This window comes from Labeo rohita, chromosome 22 (assembly GCF_022985175.1).
Source record: "Labeo rohita strain BAU-BD-2019 chromosome 22, IGBB_LRoh.1.0, whole genome shotgun sequence".
NCBI lineage: Eukaryota > Metazoa > Chordata > Actinopteri > Cypriniformes > Cyprinidae > Labeo > Labeo rohita.
Window position 1 is genome coordinate 17,570,008 of NC_066890.1, and position 26,740 is coordinate 17,596,747.

General features: G+C 36.3%; 1 protein-coding gene across 1 annotated transcript in view; it reads right to left on the reverse strand.

Moving 5' to 3' along the window:
* dock3 (dedicator of cytokinesis 3) overlaps window positions 1-26,740 on the reverse strand; it is a 234,618-nt gene that overhangs the window by 174,222 nt on the left and 33,656 nt on the right. The window contains 1 exon segment of the mRNA XM_051094211.1: window positions 1,591-1,674. Within this exon segment, the coding sequence (XP_050950168.1) occupies window positions 1,591-1,674 (84 nt within the window).

A 26,740-nucleotide genomic window follows, 5' to 3' on the forward strand; every position in this document is an offset into this window, starting at 1 on the left:
AAGATGTAGTCATCTTAAAGTCTACTAGATTATAAGTATATGCTAATCAAACATGTATTACTGCTCTGTAGGTTGAAATACAGTTACATTGTGACCCTAGAGGCGCACTGAAAGCTGTGTTGAAAGTCTCTTGGTTACATTTAAGTATTCAGAATTATTCTGGTTCCTAAAGACTGCCGGCAGCACAAGTTATATATTGAGTTAAAAATGCAGAGACAGGAGAATTTGTCTTATAATATACAAGACGTACTGAAGTAAGAGTGGGTGGCAAATGTTGATATGTCTCTTGGCTCTTTTCATGAAGAGGTTACAAAAAACGGTTTGAAACTTGCTTTATTTATTAATTTTTTTAATGGTCAAGCCTAACCATCGGAAAAGGCAGAGCTCTGATATACAGGATTAAGTTTATATGAAATATAATGAGATAAGATTTTGACCTCAGCCAAAACTATTTTGGAACAAATAATAGATTAATGAGACCAAAGACTGCCTGTTAGAGACATCAGAGCCAGCGGCAAGTTCCAGAAGATCTGGCTGAGGTAAGGCTGCTCTCGGCAGGTTTATGAGTGCTGAACAGCCTCTGATATCTCCGAAACCATCAAAGAAAATTTTCAAATAGATGTTATCTTTATTAACAAACTGTATATGTGAAATCTAAACAAGTACATTTTTGCCTAAAACTCTTAAAAATACATTCTGTGACACACAAACATTTTTTCTTCTTTTTTGTGCTTTTTATTGGACAGGACAGTAGAGAATGACAGGAAAATGTGGGGTGGAGAGCTGAGAATGGGATGGGCAAATGACTACGAGTTGGGACTCGAACTCAGGTTGCCAGAAGTGCTGTCGCACTATGTGTCAGGACTCTAACCGCTAGGCTATCTGCAGTGACACAAAATTAGATTTGGGTGTCCGCCATGACACTCGCTGTGAGAAATACCACAAGCGGAGTAATACAAACAGTGAAACGGTTGGAGTTCTGATATCACTAGAATCTCAAACTCCTCTCAGCCAATCAGATTCGAGGACCAGAAAGAACTGTTTTATAATTATTAATAACTTAGTTTTCCAATTAACTGAAGAAAAATATTTATGACATTTTTGAAAAATGAGACACCAATTTCTGCTATATTATAAGTTCTTTATATTGCATCTTTTATAAGATTGCCCACCAACACCCATTAAAAAAAAAGTATGTTTCCAAAAACATCAGCTTTACGCACCATTTACACGGGGTGTCAGCATTAACGTTTGATGGAGGGCATCTAAAATTTGGTGCTGACGCGACCGTCAATAGTGACAACAGCCAATCACTTTACTTTTCTGGTGTTGCATGAACGTGATTGGCTAGTGCCTGCGCTAGCGTATTTGCATATGGCGATCTGATAGGCTGAGGCCTGCATTGGCGCTTAAAAAGTTGAATGTTTTTCAACTTCTGTCACGAGCAACACCAGTGGCGTGACGTGACGGATCCACAATACAGTTCGGCAATGCATGATCACCCATTCACAGTAAATGAGAAGCGTGAATGCTGACACCCCGTGTGAATGGGGCATAAAAGTTTGACAATATTTGCAGAGAATGACTTACCTTCACACTTTTCCAGGATCTGAACCGTTTCTCCAAGCTCTAGAGTCAGACCATGTGACACTGATCCGCGGAAACTACAGACCACTGAGAAAAGAGAAGAGAAAAAAAGATGACAAGTCAGATGCTTATTAAAAATGTTCAGAGACAAGTGCATTGGAAATAAAACCATAAAACAATTTGATGTTAAAAGCGTAGTAACTACCCTCCTGAATAGAATTTCCAAACATTTCATCTGTCTGCCCTTGGTTAGAAAGCCCCACCCCCAACTCATGCTATTGGCTGAGTCATTGTTGCTATGTCAGGCTACACCATTTTTGGTTCCACAAAGAACCATTTAGTCAAAGGTTCTTTAGAAAACCATCTCTTTTTTACCTTTTTATAATCTGAAGGACCTTCTTTTGCCATAAAGAACCTTTTGTGTGACAGAATGGTTCTTTAGATGTTAAAGGTTTTTTATGGAACTATTTAGACAAAAAACTTTCTTCTATGGCATCGTGAAGCACCTTTATTTTTAAGAGTGTAGTCATAAAGTCAAAAAAACAGAGCAATGTGTTTATAGCAGCACTATAGAAACCCATTTCCACCACTGAAAAAAGAATTAAAAAGGTAACTGCGACTTTTTATCTTACAATTTTGAACCTTGCAGTTGTTGTTGTTTTTTTTGTTTTTTTTTTTCTTTTTTTCTCAGAATTGCGAGATATAAACTTCTCAGATAGCACATGCACGTCTGCAAGATGTCGGTTATAGATCTCTTGATCTGGAAAACATCTGCTACGTACAAACGTCTGGCAGACGTCTGTAAGATGTCAGTTTTGCATACATTGATACATTCTAAATCATAAACATCTTAAAGACATCATAAAGACATCTACTAGATGTCTATTTGATATCTGATAGGAAACGTCCAATAGATGTATTGCAGATGAGCAAACTGCGTCTTGCAGATGTAAATGTCAACGTCAAATTGACGTCTCCAAGATGTACGTGTGCTATCAGGGTTGCAATTGCGAGATATAAAGTCAGAATCATGAAACTGCAATAAATAAAAGTTAAAATTGTGAGACATAAACTTGCAATTCTGACTTTTTCTTCCAAAGAAAAAGAGAGTTTACTTCTTGCAATTCTGACTTTTCTCTCCGAATTGCATGATATGAACTCGCAATTTCAAAATATAAAGTCAGAATAAATTATAAGTCACAATTCTGACCTTTTTTCTCACATTTGCGAGTTCATATCTTTCAGTTCTGGCATTTCTTGCAATTTTGAGTTTATATCCCACTTTTTTTCTTGGAATTTGGACTTAATTTGAGAAATAAACTTGCAATTGTGTCAAATTCTCCAAGAAAAGTCCAATTCTGAGGGGGAAAAAAAGACTATTTTCTTACAATTGCGAGTTTATATCTCGAAATTATGACTTGCAATTGCATGTTATGAAGTCAGAATGCCACTCACAAACAGTAAACTCACAATTGCTAAAAAAGAGTCAGAATTGTTACCTTTACCTTTTTTTATAAATTTTTGGTGGAAACAAGCTTTCAAATGCCACAGAGACACAATGTTTACTTTTTTTTTAAGGAAATCCACCTAAAAATGGTCTACTTACAAGTTGACCTTGCATATTAAGCAACATATTGTATTATATAATACAAAGCAAGTACAATATTACAAAATATACCAGAATAGAGGTAAATAATTGTTGGATCTCTTCAAAGTGATCTTTTTTATTTTCTCCAATACAGTTATTTTTTCAGTTAGTGAGATTTCGTTCAGTTATAGATTCACTAGTTACTGCATATGAAGGCTGGAAATGTTGCTGTTGTTCAGGGATAAGCCGAAGATAAAGACAAAGCTACTATCTTATTCAGGTCATCGGCAGTCCATGTGTTTGCCGCTGGGTTCAGTAGAACAAAATGTGTGTTTCCTTCTTTTTTAGGCCACACTATTTTCTTCCTTGTTGAGCATATTTTCTAGTAAAGTACAGTCTAGTTACTATACTGTTATTATACTCCACTAACACTGATAACTTGGTCATAAAGGTTTTGGTACACATAAATACAGACATTTTATAAGTTCTAAAAGAAATTTCACTCACTTTTTCATGCTGATAATATAATTTATTTGATAATATATATATTTTTTTGTTAAGTTTTATCTAATAATGATTCAGAGGCATAGTATATGGTACCATGGTGCCTCCACAGTGCAGATGGGTAGAGCAGCGCAGTGGAAATAATAGGATTTATTTTCAATGAATGCATTCCAGAATAGCAGAAACGGACACGTGCGGTTTTAAAAGCAGAGATATTCTGAATTGCCATGGTAACCTGGACAGAGCATCCCAGGGAATTATCAAATCCATGCTGATGGAAAAAAAAAATAATAATAATAAAACCCATGCGCCTGAGAGCCTTGCTGTTTCCAGATTTCCAAGAGCAGATAACCATTACGACATGGGAATCACATGGGGAAAAAAAATATTTTTTTTAAGTCAGCTTGACATAAAAAATTTGTCTTGAAACATATTCCTGGTCTTATTGTGTATTTTGTATGTCGGGGGGAAATAAATCTATTATAATCCATGAAAATACAACAGTTTGCTCTTACTCTGAAACAACTTTCCTTTTCTGATGACATCACTTAGGCCATGCTGACTATTATCCAATAGCCAACTAGCTTTTTAAGTTCTGGCTCAATTCTGCTGTGTATCACCCAGGTTTAACCATCCAATTAATTCCAGATGGATAAAATGTAGTCTTGTTCTGGACTTTAAGAGCCAAAAATTGAGCATAAACGTGTATGTGTAAAATAAAGATCTCTCTGAAGTGATATTTTTGGACAAAGCACATTCCTAAAATAAACCCCCTCCTTAGTCCACATATAAACGCAGTTTTTTCAGTCTAAACTGGAAAATAAGCCATCCGTTGGCCATTTCATTATATAAGGATAAGATTATAATGGTCAGGCAGGCAGACCAGCTGAAATGCCCGGAACAAAGCTGAGTAATTTCTCTGAATCCATCTGTATTTGTGCAACATGATCCTGTCTGGCTTGTTTTGCTGCTGTACACAGACGTCTGATGGGGCCACTCACAATCCCAAATTGATATCCACGTCTGCTCTTTCCAACATCTCGTCAAGAAACAAACTGTTTGAGTTGTTACCATGGAACCGGCTACAGGAAACAATGGGAAATATCCGTCATTTATTTGGAATGTACAATGGTTTAGATGATAAATTTGATATTGTACGTTGAATTTATTTGTATACCATATTCCTTATTCAGACAGAACTACTTTGCCTGAGGAGCTGAATAAGTGTTTCACAGATTCTGAAAGGAGATTCTGTATTCATTTTATACAGCAGTAATTGCTTTTATATGCAAAATACACTTTTTAGGGGCTAAAAAATTAAATAGTGGATCTGAGTAAACATCCCTTGTTTTGGACTGAAGGAAATCAGCATAGAAACATCAGCGTTAACAATCTGAGTGAACTGAGTGTTCAGGATTTGTCATGTTTATTTACTCATTTTTGATGACACTGTACCGTTTGTTATTTATTTTCAAAGATCACGGTTTAATATTTAATGCTTGTTAGGAGGCTCCCTCTGCAGTCTCCGAGAAAGCATGTGACTGCCGCCAGAGGTCTGCATTTAGTGAATAATTCAATAGCTATTAAAAGAGCTTTTCATGAGTTAATTCCACTAAAAGATGGAACGACCTAAACACTATGTGTCTTGAGTATTAATGGCATCAGAAATGGCATTGTGATGGCCCTAATGCTGTAAAACAAATCAAAAATGCAGGCCAGTTAATATGTAGGTCGCCAAGATGTCTGTAAAAGTGCAAATCATGCAGAACACATCATATTTGTTTAGAAACACCTGATAAATATGTTAAAAATAGTAAAAACATCTGTCAGAAAAAAAAAAAACTGCCCAAAAGCACACACACTGAATATGCCATGGTATAAATATCTGCGTGGCTATGAGTAGGCTGGACTCCCGTATAAAAAAAGTAACAATAGTTTTACTACAAATAAAACGATGGTTACTATAGTTAACCACAAATTAACCATGGCTCTGCTACACTAACTATAGCTTAACCACAGTATTTGTAGCTATACTGTGGTTATACAAATGGTAATCAATACCCCCAAAAAAACATGGTTACTACACTTTTACTACAATAAAACTATGGTTGATTTTCAGAGCTGTTTTACTGTTTTGCGCTGGATAATTAAAAAAAAAAAATACCTTCCATTTGTTATGTACCTCATTTATAATATTGTCCAAAAATAAGCCTTAAAACATGGTCATTTACTATGTAACCTATTCTTATGAGACATACACGGCTGTTTGGCTAACCAATGCCGACTTAGAACACACAAAAAATAAACACTTAACATCCAAAAGCAGGCATTTAATGTCTTTAAGTGTAAAAAGTACTTTAATGTGATGTACACAGTTGCTAGGCTAACTAATGCTGACTTAAGACACAACAAAAATCTAAACTTAACATCCAAAAACAGGCATTACAGCATTGTTTAGTGTATAAAGTAACTTCATGTGACGTAGCTGCTAGGCTAATCAATGCTAACTTGCAACACAACAAAAATAAACACTTAACATCCAAAAACATACACTACAGCATTGTTATTTGGTATAAAAACCAATGCTAACTTGCATTTAACATCTTAGAATAGGCATTCAAATATTAAATTATGTTTATGTGATGTATTTAGCTACTAGGTTAACCAACGCTAACTTGCTACACAACAAAAATAAACACCTAACATTCAAAAGTAGATATTACAACATGATTGTTGAGTAAATAAACCATCTTTATGTGATGCATTTACTAGGCTAACTTGCTACACAACAAAAAAACATTATATTACAACATGCACTGTAAAAAATGAGTCAACTTAAAATAATTTGTAACCTGGCTGTCTTAAAATTTTAAGTTCAGTCAACTCAAAAAAAGTTTATTTAACTTGAAATGTTAAATTATACTAAGTGACAGCTTAGATATTTGAGTTGAATCAACTTAAAATTTTAATGCAGCTGGGTTACTTACCCATCTGTTAAGTTTAGGAAACACAAATATTTAAGTTGTTACTTAGTACAACTTAACATTTCAAGTTGAATAAACTTATTTTAGTTGACTAAGCTTAAACATTAAACAGGCATTAAAACAAGCTTTATGTGATGTATTTAGCTACTAGGTTAACCAATGCTAACTTGCTACGCAACAAAAATAAACACCTAACATCCAAAAGTAGACATCACAACATGGTAGTTTAGTATGCAAACCATCTTTAAATCATGGTTAATTTTTGTAAGGGCTGTATTTAGCTACCAGGCTAACCAATGCTAACTTGCTATGCAACAAAAATAAACATCTAACATCCAAAAGTAGACATTACAACATGGTAATTTAGTATATAAATTATCTTTATGTGATCCCTTATGAAAATTACCCACGGTTTTATTGTAGTAACCATGTTTTTTTGGCACATTGATTACCATTTGTATAACCAGAGTTCTACTACAAATACCATGTTTAAACTATGGTTAGTGCAGCAAAACCATGGTTAGTTTTAGTTACCATGATTTAAATATAGTAACCATGTTTTTTAGGTTATAATTGAAATAAAACAATGGTTAATTTCCGTAAGGGATGTATCTAGCTACGAGGGTAACAAATGCTAACTTGCTACACAACAAAATAAACACCTAACATCCAAAAGTAGACATTACAATATGATAAACCATCTTCCCTGGTGAAAAAAACAGAATATGCTGGTTAGGTATGTTTTGGTGCTGGCTTAAGCTGGTCCTTTGCTGGTTTATGCTGGTCTTTGACAACATGACCAGCATAAAACCAGCAAAGGACCAGCAAAAAACAGCAAAGGACCAGTTTGAACCAGCATCAAAATATGCCTACCAGCATATGCTGTTTTTTTTTTTCACCAGGGCTTATGTGATGTATTTAGCTACTAGGCTAAATGCTAACTTGTTACACCAAAAAAAAAAAAAAATATATATATATATATATATATTGCATTAATACATTGTTTATATAAACAATAATAATCTTTATCATGTACTAGGCTAACCAATGCTAAAATATGGTAAAATAAACACTTAACATCCAAAAACAGACATTACAACATTGTTATTCATATAAATCATCCTCATGTGACATTTAATGGCTAGGCCAACCAATGCTAACACAATAGAAATTGATCCAAAATATCCAAAAATAGATTATACAATTATGGCCATTTATGGCCTAGCAAAATGAGTTGCATGGATCTGCAGCAAATAGCTGGACCCTTTGAGACGCATGTGTGTGTGTGATTAGCGCAATTCACAGGGATGCTATGACAGACATGCTACAGTAGCTGAGGGCAAGTTAACCGTTAGCAGAGAAAGCAGGTCAGTAAACCAACCCAAGAGTGTCCTGGTCTGCAAACATGACAGAGAACAGTCATTATACACTTGGTATACGCCTAGTAACAAATCAACTTTCAATCTGCATGTATTAGGCTAATGCTATAGGCTAAATTAAGACATTTGCATGTGGCATCTATATACAAACATTCTCATTATATGGATGGCGGGCGCAGGAGCCCGTAGGGCCGCACCTCTTCCTGCCATTCTGAATTTTGTTCTGTCATGCCAAATAAACAAACAGCAAGCCAAATGGACCCATGCCGGCAGGTTTTATATGCCTGTCTCAATAATCTGCTAAACAAACAAGCAGAAAATGCTAATAAATCTGGGTTTATGAAAGGGCAGCTGTTTTTTCCTACTGTTTTACTGAAGGATGTTTCAGCCACTCGAATGGAAACGCAGTGAAACAAACTATGTTCTCTATATTTGATTTACAGAGACATTTTGCTGTCTGTCATTAAAACTGCACTCAATCTATTAAACACTAGATGGCAGCCTGCTTAATAGAGAACATCTCTCCCCCTAAACCTCACAGAGACTGTTCAGAATAGCACACCGCCTCAGCAGTCTATTTCTGCAGTATAGATTATGTAAACTGTTCATAGTATGCTAATTTTCTATATCTGTCTAAATGTGCAATACAACAGGGCACAAAATAATGTAGTAGCATGTTATTGTTTAAAGCATTTGTTGTTGAAGTATTTCTTTCATGTTCTATTTTTAAAGTATAGTATGTAGTATGTACTAAGCATTCAGGAATTATTAACTTAGAACAATAACATACATTTTACTGCATCCTTGCAACTCTGTATATACTGGAAAATGTAATGTACAAGTCTTGGTGCACTTTGTTTTTCAATATTGTTCAAAAAAACACAAAGGTGAATTTATATAATGAAGCCACATAGTCTTTGAGAATAAGAAAGTTGCCATAGAAACAAATAATTTCTGAGTCTAAAGATGTCATCTTGTAATGATGATAATTCTGGCACAACAATAAAGGGATAGTTTTTTAGATATTTTAAAGAATGTAACCAAATTCTGATCTCCATTGATTTCTATAGTATTTTTTATCCATTGTATGGAAGTCAATGACTACCACCAACTCTTTGGTTACCAACACCTTAAGAAAACAACTCTCAGGCTAGGAAAACGAGTAAATGATGACAGAATTTTCATTTTTAGGTAACTTATTGCTTTTGAAGAAAACAGAAGTTCATTTCTGAAGAGGACCGATGTAAGAAATACTCCTTCTTACATCTTTCCATTCTAAATTCACTTAAAAGGAATAATTCACCCAAAAAGGACGGTTTTACCACTATTCACTCACCCTCATGGCATTCTAAACACCCAAAAAATCTTTCTCAATCCAGTGCATCAAAGCTCAGCATCACGTGTTGGATTCCCCTGAGAGAAATACTGTACTTTCAGAGTCTGACGCAAACTTTGGCAAGATGTTCTTATGATAGCCTCAGGGCGACAATAAAGCGAATTGATAAGACAGAAAGCGGTTGTGCGTTGTGTTAGCTGTGCCCTCATTTGAAGTGTATTTTACCTAAACACTTTGGACTCTCATTCTCAGTCTGGGCACACTGCCTGCAGCCACGCTAAATGAACTAAATGGGCCATTTGCCTGCATCCATCACGGCTTCTGAGGTGTGGAGGATGTATGTAAATTAGCCTTTGATTTCATATGCTGTTCAGTGACCAGTTCAGGTGTTGTCCGTGTGACAGCTGAGGATGTGACTGGGCTGGTCTGACATCAGTGGGCAGGCACGCGTGCCAAATGGGATTACATTATGTGTCTAAGTTACCATTTAACAGCTTCTGATTCAGAAATATTTGTAATAAATGCTACCATCTGCCAGTACGAAACACAGTTAAAGAGGTGCTTGCCAACAACAAACCCCTAACTAAAGTATCAAACTTCAATGACTAACTCGTCCTGTAATGTGCAACGAATTAAGTGCATGAATTATATATTTGTAGGCCATGAATCTAAAATTTCCACCTGGTGGACAAACAAATGGCCAAAAAAGAGCTAGAATCACTTGAATGAGGAACTCAATTCATATCTAAGAACAACAATATCATGGAAACTTAGCTATAGTTAGCTACCCACAAACAATTACCCAGAACACTCTAGCAACGTCTTAGCAACCCCTCTAACACTAGTAACCAGTCATAACAACCTAGCAACTGTTTAGCAACCTCAGAACGCTTTAGCAACTGCCTAGCAATGCCCTAAAACATTCTATAAACCACTCAGAACAATTAACTGCTTAGCAACCCTCAGTTAAATTGCTAAAAACACCCTAACAGACCCTAACACTCAGAACTCACTAGCAACTGCTTAGCAACCCCTAGAACACTATAGCAACTGCCTAGCAATGCCCCGAAACATTCTAGCAATGACTCGGAACAATCAACTGCTTAGCAACCCTCAGCTCAGTCGCCAAAAATCATCCTAACAGATCCTAACACTTATAACTCACTAGCAACTGCTTAGCAACCCCTAGAACACTAATAACCAGTCATAACAACCTAGCAATTGGTGAACAACCCCAGAACACCTCAGCAACCAAAACACCTTTGTAACTGCCTAGCAATGCCCTAAAACATTCAATCAACGATTTTGAAAAAATCAACTGCTTAGCAACCTCCACCAAAAACACCCTAGCAGACCCTAACATCACTCAGAACTCACTAGCATCTGCCTAGCAACCTTAAGAACACTCTGGTAACCACATATAACACCCCAGCAATTGTTTAGCAACCCACAAAGTACTTTAATAATAAGTCATAAGACTTTAGCAACCCCCAAACCAACCAATTCTTAAAAAAAACAAAAAAACAACCAGCAATGCTACAGAAAAAAATCTTAGCAACTGATTAGAAACCCTACAGAACCCATTAGCAACATCCTAGAGCATCCTAGGAACCGCTTGGCAACACCCCAGAATATTCTAGAAACCGTCCAGAAAACCCTAGCAACTGTCTAGCAGTCTCTAAAAGCAACTACCAAAACACCCTAGCAGACTGCTAAAAACCCCTCAGAACACTCTAGCAACTCATTAGCAACCCCTAGAACAATCTAGTAACCAGTCATAACAGCTTAGCAACTGTTTAGCAACCCATAACATCTTAGCAACCTCCCTGCAACCACCCAGAACACCTTAGAAACTGCCTAGCAATGCCTCAAAACATTCTATAAAATAAACACCCTAGCAGACCCTAACATCACTAGCAACTGCCTAGCGACTCTAAGAACACACTAGTAACCACTCTAGATTAAAGCCCAGCAATTGTTTAGCAACCCCTACACCAGGGGACTCCAAACTGGTCCTTCAGGCCCAGTGTCCTGCAGAGTTTAGTACTAACTTGCCTCAACACACCTGCCTGGAAGATTCTAGTATGCCTAGTAAGACTTTAATTAGATATTTTATCTGGTAAACCCTGCAGGACACCGGCCCTCCTGGACCGAGTTTGGAGACCCCTGAGAGACCCCTGAGAACAACTGCTTAGCAGCCTCAAGCTCAACCACCACCAACATCCTAGCAGACCCTAGAAACACTCAGAACTTACTAGCAACTGCCTAGCAAGTGCAATAACACTTTAGTAACCCATGAAAGCCCAGCAACTGCTTAGCAAGCCTCAGACCAACTACTCCTTAGAGACCCCTAAGAACACTCTAGTAACCAACCAGCTACACCACAGGAAAATTCTAGAAATCACCTATAACTTAGCAACTAATTAGAAACCCTACAGAACCCCTTAGCAACCTCCCAGGACACCCTTGCAACTACCTAGCGATGCCCCAAAACATTCTATCAACCACTCAGAACAATCAACTGCTTAGCAACCCACAGAAACACCCTAGCAGATCCTAAAAATACTCAGAAGTCACTAGCAATTGCCTAGCAACCCCAAGAAGACTCTAGTAACCATTTATAACACTCCAGCAATTGTTTAAAACCCCCCAAAACACCTTAAAAATCAGTCATAAGATTCTAACAACTGCTTAGCAACCCTCAGTTAAATTGACCTACCACTCCTTAGAAAGCCCCAAGAACACTTTTGTAAACAACTAGTAATGCCACAGAAAAAAAATATTGAAACTACCTATAACTTAGCGAGTGATTATAAACAGCACAGAACCCATTAGCAGCCTCCTAGAGCATGCCTGGCAATGCCCCAGAACATTCTAGAAAGCACCAAGAACACCCTAGCAACTGTCTATCCATCTCACAGAGCAATGACCCTAAAACACCCTAGCAGACCCCTAAAAGCCACTCAAAATATTTTAGCAACAGTTTAGCAACCCCTAGAACACTCTAGGAACCAGTCATGACAGCCAGCCTAGCTATTGTTTACCAACCCCAGAACCCTACCAAAAACACCCTAGCAGACCTTAAAAACACACAGAACCCACTAGTGACTGCCCAGGAACCCCAAGAACGCTCTAGTAACCAACCAGCAACACCACAAAAGTTTTGCAGAAACCACCCATAGCCTAGCAATGGATTAGAACCCCCACTGCCTAGCAATCTAGCAAGAACACCCTAGTAAACATTCATGAAAGCCCACCAATTGTTTAGCAACCCCCAGAACATCTTAATTATCAGTCATAAGACTCTAGCACAGGGGTGCCCAAACGAGGTCGTAGAGGGCCGATGTCCTGCAGAGTTTTGCTCCAACTTGCCTCAACACACCTGCTAGGAAGTTTCTAAAATGCCTAGTAAGAGCTTGATTAACTGGTTCAGGTGTGTCTAATTAGGGTTGAACTTAGCAGGACACCAGGCCTCCAGGACAGTTTTGCTCTAGCAACTTAGCAACCCTCTAGACCAGAGGTTCTCTACTTTTGCCCACAAGATCTATTTTCCTGCAGAGTTCAGCTCCAACCCTAATCAAACACACCTGAACATTTTAATTAAGGTCTTTAGGATTGCTAGAAAGTTACCAGCAAATGAGTTTGATCAAGGTTGGAGCTAAACTCTACAGGAAAATGGATCTCACTGAACCCCTGCCCTAGACAAACTACTCCTTAGAAACCCCCCTGAACACTCTAGTAACCAACCAGCAATGCCACAAAAGAAGTCCAGAAACCACCCAAACCTTAGCAACCGATAAGAAACCCTACAGAACCCCTCAGCAACCTCCCAGTACACCTTAGCACAGGGATAACCAACTTCGGTCCTGGAGTGCCGTTGTCCTGTTTAGTTCCAACCCTGCAAAAAACTCACCTGCCTGTTGCCCTGGTAATCCTGAAGATCTTGATTAGCTTGTTCAGGTGTGTTTGATTAGAGTTGGAGCTTAGGTCTTAGAGAGCCGCTGTCCTGCAGAGTTCAGCTCCAACCTTGAAGAAAAAACCCACCTGCCTATAACTTTTAAGGTATTAATTAGCTTGTTCAGATATGTTTGATTAGGGTTGGAGCTAAACAATGCAGAACAGCAGCTATCAAGGACCAAACCTGCCCACCCCTGACCTAGCAACTGCCTGGCAATCAGTGTTAAATTCATTGACGAATAATATTCATCATAATTTGTCAACAACTTTTTTTACAGACCAAAAATAAAAAATCATGAATGACAATAATCTACTGACATTTTCCATTTGGGAAGAGGTTAATTCAGAAGGAATCTTGGCTAGGAGGTTAGACGCTACAAATGAACTGTACATTAGCCTATTGATCTAACCTGTGGGAGATAAGCTAGCATTTGCAGCAAGTCTCTCATAAAACATTAAAAAATGTGAATATCTGAGAGTAAGAGAAGAGCAGACATATGGATGAATTTGACGATGCAAAAGACTGTTAATTACTTACTCTCACCACACAGCGCACAAGTACTCTTTCATGTCGCATGAACGGAGAAATGCGCACAAAACGGTGTAAAATTGTCAGTTTTGATGACTATTCACGTAAACGCACTCAGCTATGTCTTGAATGTTAACAGTAGGGTAGTTGCATCTGCACATTCGGTTTTAAATGGACAGCAGCCCATGCATTTTCCAAAAACAACCATGGTCACAAGTTTTGTCATTACAAATAGACTTCAATGGAACTTATTTATGGAAAACACACCTCAGTACTTTCTAGCAACTATGTTTCAACACTAAAGCATGTAAAATGCAAAAATATAGTGCCCCACATGGGCGCAACTACCACACAATTAAACCACAAAACACTGGAAATACATCATTAAAGAATTAAGTCACAACACAAATAATTTAATATAATTAATATTTGTAAAAAAAATGTATTACAAGTCACTCAAAAAACTGTCGACATACAATTGCACACTAAACATCAGATTACGTTGGCGTACAGTCGCATACTAGACCTCAGATTAAGTTGTTGTACAGTCACATATTAGACCTCAGATTAAGTGGATAAACAATGTACGAGAAACACATTTTATTTTTATGAAAGCCGGGTTAAAGGATCAGCGTGTTATGAAGTGTGTAAAAGACACTTGGGCCTCCCACGAAACAGCCGAACATATTGAATGATGAACATAGACAGATGGATTCCACAAATCCTTGCACTTCCAGACACACTTTTGTTTACAGTTTTTCCTGGTGTCCCAGTTTATACAGCAAGTGTCACACGGAGTGTCAGAGAATTTACTAATCCTGCTCTGAAAACAAAGAGACATCAGATACAATACCATCTGCTATGCAATGAACACATCTACATGTGAGATCTCAGTTACTGACATCAGTTGTCCACAGATACCATTTAACAGCTACCCCTCATTGTACTTTTGTGTGCTAACAAGAGCTATTGACTGCTACTCTAAAATACTGTCTGTGAATACAAAGCAGGACTACAACTCTCTGTCATGTAATTGTAACGGAGGCCAGTTGGAAAGAGGTAACTGGAGGTAAAACATCACGCTTCTGGCCTCAAGAGATGTGCTAGTGACATACGCTAGAGGCTGCTGTCTTTAGCATTCTTATTAGCATGCGCCGTACAGGTTTGGAATGACATGAGAGTGAGTAAATGAGGGAATTTTCATCTCTTTAATATCTTTATATTTTTACCTTAAAGGAACAGTTCACCCAAAAAAAGTCATATGGATTACTTATGATGGATGGATGCGCTTCGAGCTTCAAAAACACTGCTTTTACAAAGCTTGGAAGTGCCCAGATATCATTTAATATAACTCCTATTGTGTTCGTCTGAAAGAAGAAAGTCATATACTGTATTTGACTGTATGGAAAGTAAAATACTGAGTAGAATTTAAGTTTAGAAGCTACAGTTTACAAGAAGCTAGAAGTTAGCTACTAACACTACTAGCTAGCCAGACTTAGCTAACTATGCCTGAAAATATAACTCTGATTGTGTTTGTCTGAAAGAAAGACATATACACCTAGGATGGTTTGAGGGTGAGTAAATTATCATAAATGATAATTTTCATTTCGGGGGAAACTATCCCTTTAAATAGCTTCAATGTTTACAAAGAGTTAGCTAATTTAGTTAGCAATTTGCTGTGTAAACTGACTGTACTGAAAGGATTTGTAGTTTCAGAGTAGAATGTAAGTTTAGAAGCTACAGTTTACAAAAAGCTAGAAGCTAATACTGTTTAGCTAGCCAAGCTTAGCTTTTAATTATGGGATAATTTTCATTTTGTGGTGAGCTATTTCTTTAAATAGCTTCAATGTTTAATTTGCAGAGAGTTGGCTACTTTTGTTAGCAACTTGATGTGTAGCTAACTATCTTCTTAATAGGTTATACTGACTGTATTGAAAGCACTTCTAGTTTTTTTAGTAGAATGTCAGTTTAGAAGCTACAGTTTACAAGAAGCTAGAAACTAACACTGCTAGCTAGCCAGACTTAGCTAACTATGCCTGAAAATATAACTGTGTTCATCTGAAAGAAGAAAGATGGCCTTGAAGGTAAGAAAATTATGAGATAAATTTCATTTCAGGGTAAACTATTCCTTTAAATAGCTTCGATATTTAATTTACAGAGAGTTATCTACTTTTGTTAGCAATGTGCCGTGCAGCTAACTACTTTTTACTATACTGACTGCATTGAAATTACTTGTAGTTTTCTGAGTAGAATGTCAGTTTAGAAGCTACAGTTTACAAGAAGGTAGAAGCTAACACTAGCTAACTGCTAGCTAGCCAGCCTAGCTAACTGTTTTGATTGTGTTTTGACTGAATAAAGAAAGGCATATATGCCTAGAACAGCTTTGGAGTGAGTAAATTATGGGATAATTTTCATTTTAGAACTATCTCTTTAAATAGCTTCAATCCCTGGTGAAAAAAACAGCATATGCTGGTACACTGTAAAAAACAATTTGTTGAGTCAACTTAAAATAATTTGTAACCTGGCTGCCTTAAAATTTTAAGTTCAGTCAACTCAAAAAAAGTTTATTCAACTTGAAATGTTAAATTATACTAAGTGACAACTTAGATATTTGAGTTGATTCAACTTAAAATTTTAAGGCAGCTGGGTTACTTACCCATCTGTTAAGTTTAGCAAACACAAATATCTAAGTTGTTGCTTAGTACAACTTAATTTTAAGTTATTTGAGTTGACTGAACTTAAAATTTTAAGGCAGCAGGGTAACAAATTATTTTAAGCTGACTCAACAAATTGTGTTTTTAATTTTTTTTACAGTGTAGGTATGTTTTGATGCTGGGATGCTGGTTAGGTATGTTTTGATGCTGGTTTAAGCTGGTCCTTTGCTGGTTTATACTGGTCCTTGACCAGCAACATGACCAGCTTAAACCAGCAAAGGACCAGCATCAAAACATACCTACCAGCATATGTTGTTTTTTTCACCAGGGATGTTTACAGAGAGTTTGCTACTATTGTTAGCAGCTGCATAGCTAAATTTTTTACGAGGGTAAGTTCACTGTATTGAAAGTAATGTACTTGTAGTTTAGAGTAAAATGTAAGTTTAGAAGCTGCAGTTTACAAAAAGCTAAAAGCAAACACTGCTAGACATACTTATCCAACTATGCCTGAAAATATACAAATGATTAAGTTTATTTACATCCAAATGTGTGTATATTTCTTAGATATTCAATGAATTTCTCTGTTAATTGTATGTAAAACTGCTCTTCACTTTTCTTCAGAACTGCTTGTAACTACTTTAAAATAGCTTGTTGTTTTATGACTAAGGCTTGTAGCTTTAGAAGCTACAAGCTGATATAAGCTAACACAGCTGACTAGCAAGACTAGCCAACAATGCTTCAAAAATACAAATGAATAAGCATATTTACGTCAAAGTATGCAATTACTTCTCAGGAATTCTAGCAAACATTTAGCAGAAGGAATTCATGTATAAACTGTTTGTTAAACAATTCTTTCGTAAGCTGTTGCATTAAATTCAAAGCAACAATGCACATCAGTGAATTCACACAGAAACATGTTCTGCTTATGTTTTATGCAGAAGGTATGTTTTATAAATAAAGTTTATTTATGTAACATGCAGAGCTTTTTTCCATGTGCTCTGTTGTTCAAAAACTGTTTTCAAAATGAATGCTTTTATTCAGCAAATATGCATTAAGTTGATCAAAAGTGACAAAAAGACTTTATGTAACAAAAGATTTATATTTCAAATAAACACGGTTCTTTTTTGATGCTGAATAAATTACATTTTAAACTATATTACATTAGAAAACACATTAGACATTATCACATCAGAAAAAAATATTTCACAATGTTACTTTTTAGCGTAGTTTTTAATACATAATTGCAGCCTAGCATAAGAGACCTCTTTCAAAAATGCATCTGCCCCAAACTTTTAAATGCTAGTTTATATGTATTTATTCATTTTTATAAAGCAGCTACTAGAGTTCATCAAGTTCACACAAACAGAAGAGCTCTGGCAGGGAACTACACCAGAGCACCGTCAGGCAGAATAATACACTATGCCAGATGAATGCAGCCTTAATCCATTCTGCTGCAAACAAAAGCCAGTGTTCCTCATTTAGAGCTGTTTTTAAATCCATCCCTAACCAGAAGAGGTACAACCTCTCAGACCTCCCCTCCATCAAGCTCTAATGTACTTTCAGCAGCGCACCAGTCAGTCTGGCTCTCAACCTCAAAGGTGGGCTAAATCGTCAAAAAATGCATCATGCTTCCCCTGTTCGGGTTAGAGTGGCTGTGAAGAGGAGACAGTAGGATTTGGGTGAAGAGCGGTTTTGTCATTTAACCAGAGAGCAAGGGATTTCGGAAGAAAACTGAAATCCGTGAAGGCGTTAATCACTGTGTCTGCATTGGACCGGAGGACTTGACTTCATTCATGCTGTATTGTCCATTTCAGATGCAGGTAGCAGTGATCCTGTTGACCGAACATAAAGTTTAATTGCAACTTTATTTCTTTTTTTACTTGGAAAAACATCCTGCAACTCCATTTTGTATTGTTTTCATAAACAGCTCTGGTGCATTTGCACTTTATTAAATTTGATTCCTGCATGGAGGTTGTCCCAGATTTAATCAAGACATTATTTCAATTACATTTGGAGGGAGGGAAGGTGGAGGTCGGTGAGAGAGAGAGAAAGGGATTTAGTAGGTTTGAGATAAAGAGTGGATACTATTATTCAGCTCGGCCTTATGGGTAACACCTCTATCGTTTGGTTGGAGTTTCCTGACCTTACCGAATCATCACTGGTACAGGTTGGGAAATCACTGCATCTGTAATTTTAGCATGAGGGGACCAAAGTTTGGACTTCCAAGCAACTAGCTAGAAACAACTTAGAAACCAACCAGAGATTCTCCAAGCTGGCCATTACATGCTATCTCTCTTTTCTAAAGCTAATTATTGCTAAATTCAGCTAAATTTAACAAAGAAAAAAGCAAATATTGTCTGTCGTCAATAGTGTAGCAAGAAGTCACTTTGAAACCAAGCTGCTTTCTGTTGCTCAACACTGCAAATTTGTGTGACTTTCAAATCTTTTAAAGCTGTTGCTAAATCTGTGTTGGGAAATCTTTCATCTTCATGCGGAATCCCAGATTGTGTGGATTCCTACTGAAAAAAATTGATTTTGCCAGTAAAAAACTGCATAATATAAGTAGATGTACCTGTACCTTTACCTTGTATTTACATGATGACGTGATGCGTACTATTATTTAATATTAATTTATTAAAAATACAAGCAAATCATACATAAAATGACTTGAATACACATTTTTTAACCCTGTGAGCGGTACGGTCCAACATATGGAATTTAAAACGTTCGGTGACGTCACGCAACTGCCAAATTCAAACTGCGTTTTCACGCGTTGGCTGGCGCTGAGCCAGAGACAATTAAAATATTCTATCATAATCACAATTATGATAGAATATTTTAAACTCAGTAATGTCTATATTAAAATTATTCTTAATAATACAAAATGGGTGGCATAACCTTACAAACTGATATCACATGACAAAAAAATAATAACAATAACTAATCAAATTAATTTTTGGACAGAAAATCTATTGTTTGACAAACCATATAATTATTTTTTTAGTGGGAAAAAAAGTATTTTAAACTGCTTCACAGGTTATTAACATTTGGAAAACCTCTGTCATGTGGTGCAACTAAGAAAGGTCATGTGGTTTATATTAAGATACATAAAATAAAACCAAAACAGAAAAACAGAGGACCCCTGAAGAATCTCATGACTGAAGGTAGGGTTAGTTTATGTTGTTAAATGTCATGTGGTGTGACTTCCCAAAATTCTAATGATATTTGTGAAATAATAATTCACAATACCTTGATTAAGAATGTCCTCACATATATAACACAAAAAAAATCTCCTAAAAGGAAGTTTTCAGTGATGTCATAGAACATTCATTTTTGGTTTGTCAAAAAAAAAAATAAAATAAAATAAAATAAATAAATAAATACTGAACAGTATCTATTTATGACCTATTTCAATAATCTAAAGAATCTTTTTTTCCTCTGTAAAGAACCTTTTGTGGAATGGAAAGTTCCATTGATGTTTACGGTTCTTCACTGAACCATCAGTGCCAATAAAGAATAACCACTTTTGGCTCTCCAAACCTTTCAGTGAACAGTTCTGAAAATAACCATTTTCTTCTTAGTGTGAAGAACATTTTTTAATAATCTAAAGAACCATTTTCCACTATAAAGAACATTTTGTGGAATAGAAAGTTCCATGGATGTTTAAGGTTCTTCATGGAACCATCAATACCAATAAAGAACCTTTATTAAAAGTGTAGAAGAACCATTACGGTTCTCCAAAGAACCTTTCAGTGAACACAAAGAACCATTCCAAGTATGAAGCTAAAGAACCTTTTTTTCACAAGACTCTTAAAAATAAAGATTCCAAAAAAGAGCTTTCATAGTGATCCCATGGAAGAACCATTTTTGTTCCCCAAAGAACTTTTTTTAACCTTCTCAACCCTATTTTAATAATCTAAATAACTTTTTTTCCATTTTAAAGAACCTTTCGTGGAATGGAAATTTCCATTGAAGCTAAAGGTTCTTCAGGGACCATAAATGCCAATAAAGAACGTTTATTTTTTTAAAAATGTAGAAGAGCCATTATAGGTTTTCCAAAACCTAGTTCTTAAACGAACCATTTTATTCATAGTGTGAAGAACATTTTAATAATCTAAGAACTTTTGTCCACTAGACTAAGAAAGTTTTCACAGTGATACCATAGAAGAATTATTTTTGGTTCTCCAAAGAAACTTTTTAACCCTCCTCAACCCTATTTTAATCATCCAAAGAACCTTTTTCCACTCTATAAAAAACCTTTTTGTGGAACGGAAAGTTTTAAAGGTTCTCCAAAAACCATAATACCAGTAAAGAATATATTTTTTTAAAAGTGTAGAAGAACTATTATAGGTTCTCCAAAGAACCTTTCAGAGAACAGTTTCAAAAGAACCATGTTATTCATAGTTTGAAGAACATTTTAATATTCTAAGAACTTTTTCTTTCCACTAGACTCTTAAAAATAAAGGTTCAAAAGAGGGTTTTTGCAGCGATGCCATTTAGAAGAACCATTTTTAGTTCTCCAAAGAACTTTTTAACCCTTCTCAACCCTATTTTAATAATATAAAGAACCTTTTTTCCACTGTAAAAAAAAACCTTTTGTGGAATATAGAGTTCTAAAGGTTCTTCACTGAACCATTAATACTAATAAAAGTGTAAGGAAATACATCTTGAGTAAAAGCGAGTGGAAACTAAACAGCGTAAACAGTACTATCAATCCAAGCCTGCAAGGGATGCACTTGTACCAGCACTCTTTAGACAAAACCAAATCTATTAAAACATTAACAAAACTCTCAGCCTGAGACGAGGCTTCGGGGCTCATCCTGTGCCAACTCTGGATTGTTAGCTATGTGGTGAAAGGGATCAGAACTCCATATGGCTGAAGCACGTGACCGTCAAACCGGTTCAATCAAACTGTGATAATTCTAGTCAGCACGCAGTTGAGTTAAACTCTGACACTAATTAAATGAGATTTCAAATTGAAGATGCCCAACATAAGAACGCTAAAGAGGAATTCAAAATGGCACAGCGCATTCATTAAAAAAATCACTTTTTAACGGCCGCAAATATAATTGCTAGATAGACGGCAATGAATGTTGTAAAGCAGATGTTGAAGCATTTGACGGCAGGGTGCTGTTTTGTTTTTTTTTTTCCACTTCTTATTTCTTCCATCTATTCAAATTTCCCTTCGAGGGATCAAAAGCTTTGCTAATTGAGTATTTGAAATTATGCATGATTACACAAATTAAATGCTTTTTTGCTACAGCACATATGGGCCGTGCTCAGAAACAGTTGCGTCAACCCACTCGATGTTCTTTGCATATCTATCTGCAAAATTAACAGCAAATGCTGTTCTTAATATGAAAATTAAAACAGCCTTGAGGCATTTACATTTAGTATTATATTATTTGTGTATATTTATGTTGGGTCCTGGTTATTTTAACGTCACAATCTCAAACCAATGAAGGACTCAATAAGTTAACCACTGAAAGTCAGTGCTCTGACTGATTGGTTTAATTGATTTTCCTTCCCATTTCATTTGAGCGAACGGCGATGTCTTATGGCAGCACGGATCAGAACAAAAGCTGCATTATGAAGGATTATGCTGGATTAGCGAAGGGAAATTCTGATGGACAGAACATGAAACACAACACAAATATAACAGGCTGACGGTTTCACAGGTAAACAGTAGAGCGAGTTTAGCGTCAAAGTGAAGGAGTGAGCATGTGGGTTATATAAAGAGAGCACGTTCGAATGCCCAGTCGTGACTGCCTGTGAAAGGCACTAGTGTACTACAGATCCTCTTCAGCCAAACAAGTCAACATACAACCATGCCAAGATGCCTTTTTATTTATTTATTGGCAATAGACAATGTTTGTAACTGTAGCTTTTGTATTTTCTGCCTATATATTTTACAGAAAACTCAAATATCACATGCTTCCTTGCACAAGTTAAATAACCAAACCTATTTTAATACCAAATCATTGTCACAAGAGGCAAATCTGATACGCCCACATCCGAAATACAAACCTGCTCGGACAGGTCGAGCCCTCGAGAGACGCAGCTCATGGGGGATCAATAGCTCTGAGGACGGCATTATGGGATCGGTTTGTCCATGTCCCCTCCCCCCCACAACCCAACAACAAAAGCGAAAGAAAGCTTGCATGGCACATTCCACCTCACAGCTGACTCTGATTCCTGTAATGTCACTGTGTCAGGTGGGGTGTATCGACTTGTTTCAACCACAAATTTGTCCGTAAGTGTTTACACCGTGCTCTCCCGCAACTCCTACTTCCCATTTTATCGTAGACGCTAAAGGCTTTTTTATTTCTATACAGAGGGATGTTACGCAAAATCAATCCGGCCTAAGTCCTCTCAGATCTTTCAGTTGCATAATGCATGTTGGGAGTAAGTTGCAGCACAGATGCATCAGCACGTCACATGCCTTCGCTCGGCCTCTTGCAGCCGCTGCTGCGTGTCCGTGAGCGGATGCATGTTTTCTTTCGCTCAGGCGAAACATATCCAGGTCAGTAAGTTGATCAGATTAAATGTTTCTAACAGGACCCGGAGGGAAGGGGCTTCCTCCTGTTAAACTGTGCTAATTTGCAGTGTTTTCCTGACCTTAATCGTAATATTAGTAGTAGTAGTTAGTATAGTAGAGATGCTTTAGGCCTACCTGTCAAGCAAATTATATTTTATTCAACATATAAGTAATGTCAGTAATTAAAAAAACAACAACAATATCCTTTGTTATGGGGCAGCGAATGGAAGATATAGCATTTTAAATGACACTGCTGTTTTATTCAGATCTATCTATCATCTTCTATGAACGATAGGTAGACAGATAGATAGATTTAGGGGTTTGGAACAGCATGAGGGTGAGTAATTAATTACAGAATTTTCATTTTTGGGTAAACTAACTCTTTAACCACAGACCTTCTGCCTTTTAACCAAAAACGCATATAAATGCATCATCCCTGCATCACTTAAACAAAAATAAATAAATAAATAAATAAAAATAAATACAAAGCTGCCACTGGAGCAGTAACTTTTCAAAAGGTACTAATATGTACACTTTAGGGACTAACAGGTACACTTTAAAAACTAATATGCACTTTAGGGACTAATATATACACTTCAATGACTAATATACGTTAAGGACTAATATGCATATTTTGGGACAAATAGGGACTAATATGTACACTTTAAGGACTAATATGTACATGATAGTGACTAATATGCATATTTTGGGACCAATATATACACTTTAAAGACTAACATGTACACGTTAGGGAATAATATGGATATATTGGCACTAATATGTACACTTTAGGGACTAATATGCATATTTTGGGACAAATATGCACACTTTAGGGACTAATTGGACAAATATGTACATGTTAGGGACTAATGTGCATATTTTGGTATAAGTATGTACACTTTAAGGACTAATATGTACACTTTAACAACTAATATGTACACTGTAGGGACTAATATGTACACATAAAGGGCTAATATGCACACATTAGGGACTAACGTGTTGTGTTGTTAACGTTTTTGTTTTAGAACAACTTTGATGAAAGGTTTTGATCTACTGCAAATGTTGACTACTGTATGTACACCTTAGAGACTAATATGTACACGATAGTGACTAATATGCATATTTTGGGACTAATATATACACTTTAAAGACTAACATGTACACACTGGAGACTAACATGTACACATTAGGGAATAATATGCATATTTTGGTACAAGTATGTACACTTTAGGGACTAATACACTTTAACAACTAATATGTACACCTTAAAGACTAATATGTACACGTTAATGACTAATATGCAGTGGTGTAGTGGAGGGTATACCCATTTCTAAATCCCCTTTGATGCGCATCATTCAGTAGTTCCCTGCATTAGCCAAAATCATGAAAGTTGCCATATTGCGTTTATTCACATCCAGACATATGTGAATAAACGCAAATGTTTGGTTAAAACACCCAGTCAAGACAGTGATGATGTGGTCAGGACCGTGCCGCGACTTCCTTTGAAATATGTTTGATGATTGCGCCTAATGTGCCCGCGTCCGCTCCGTCTCCCACACCCCAGATGCTGCCTGTTCATACGCGAGAACATGAAAAGCATGAGGGTGGTTATTAATGGAGCGTATACCCAAACTACACGTTAGGGATTAATATGCATATTTTGGGACAAATATGCACACTTTAGGGACTAATATGTACACTTTAAGGACTAATATGCCCACTTTATGGACTAGGGACTAATATGTACACTTTAAGGCCTAATATGTACACTTTAGAGAATAATATGCACACTGTAGGGACTAGTATGTACTTTAGGGACTAATATATACACTTTAAAGACTAATATGCACACTTTAGGGACTAATATGTACACTTTAAAGTCTAATTTGTACTTTAGAGACCAATATGCACACTGTAGGGACTAATATGTACACTTTAGAGACTAATATGCACACTTTAGGGACTAATATGTACACTTTAGAGACTAATATGCACACTTTAGGGACTAATATGTACACTTTAAAGACTAATATGCACACTTTAGGGACTAATATGTACACTTTAAAGTCTAATTTGTACTTTAAGGACTAATATGCCCACTTTATGGACTAGGGACTAATATGTACACTTTAAGGCCTAATATGTACACTTTAGAGAATAATATGCACACTGTAGGGACTAGTATGTACTTTAGGGACTAATATATACACTTTAAAGACTAATATGCACACTTTAGGGACTAATATGTACACTTTAAAGTCTAATTTGTACTTTAGAGACCAATATGCACACTGTAGGGACTAATATGTACACTTTAACGACTAATATGCACACTTTAGGGACTAATATGTACACTTTAAAGTCTAATTTGTACTTTAGAGACCAATATGCACACTTTAGGGACTAATATGTACACTTTAACGACTAATATGCACACTTTAGGGACTAATATGTACACTTTAAAGTCTAATTTGTACTTTAGAGACTAATATGCACACTTTAGGGACTAATATGTACACTTTAGGGACTAATATGTACACTTTAAAGTCTAATTTGTACTTTAGAGACTAATATGCACACTTTAGGGACTAATATGTACACTTTAGAGACCAATATGCACACTTTAAAGACTAATATGCACACTTTAGGGACTAACATGTACACTTTAAGGACTAATATGCCCACTTTATGGACTAGGGACTAATATGTACACTGTAGGGACTAATATGTACACTTTAAAGACTAATGTGTACTTTAGGGACTAATATAGACACTTTGCAGACTAATATGCACACTTTAAAGACTAATATGTACACTTTAGGGACTAATATGTACACTTTAAAGACTAATATGTACTTTAGGGACTAATATGCACACTTTAAAGACTAATGTGTACTTTAGGGACTAATATGCACACTTTAAAGACTAATATGTACACTTTAGGGACTAATATGTACACTTTAGGGACTAATATGAATGCTTTAGAGACTAATATGCTCACTGTAGGGACTAATATGTATACTTTAAGACTAATATGCACACTTCAGAGGCTAATATGCACATTTTACGGACTAATCTTGTTGCAGTCTCCACTATTTGGTTGTTGTTCCGTCGTTGTTAGTTTAGTTTCTATTGTGAAACAATGGCCCGGCCCAGTGCTGCCACCTTGTGGAACAACCGATTTGACAAATTGACAAATTCAATGCACATGTACAACCTGCACATACAAAAATCGGACGGTGCACAAACAATATGCGCATACAATTCGGGTTGACAACATTCGTGTCACGCACTGCATGCAGACCCTCGTGTATGCATAAAAACCGAAGTATACTTTGGGCTTTAATGTGTCAAAGCAGTTAGCACACAGTCTAGGCCACGACTACAAAAGAAAATATGTTTACCAAACATTTCAATTACATGATATATTAAACTAAAGAGTTTGAAGTAAAAAATCTTCTTTCTTGACAGTTTCTGTTAGCCTTTGGTCAGCAAGCAAACAGCTTAGCCATATGAATGTTACGAACAACACACCATACTTTTATATTATATTATATATTATACAGTTTAACAGTCAATATAGAGCAATATTTGACTGTTAAATGCTGTGATTGACCAATCAGAATCAAGTATTTCTAAGCTCTGTGTAATAATATGGCACCAGTGCCATTAAATATCCTTAAA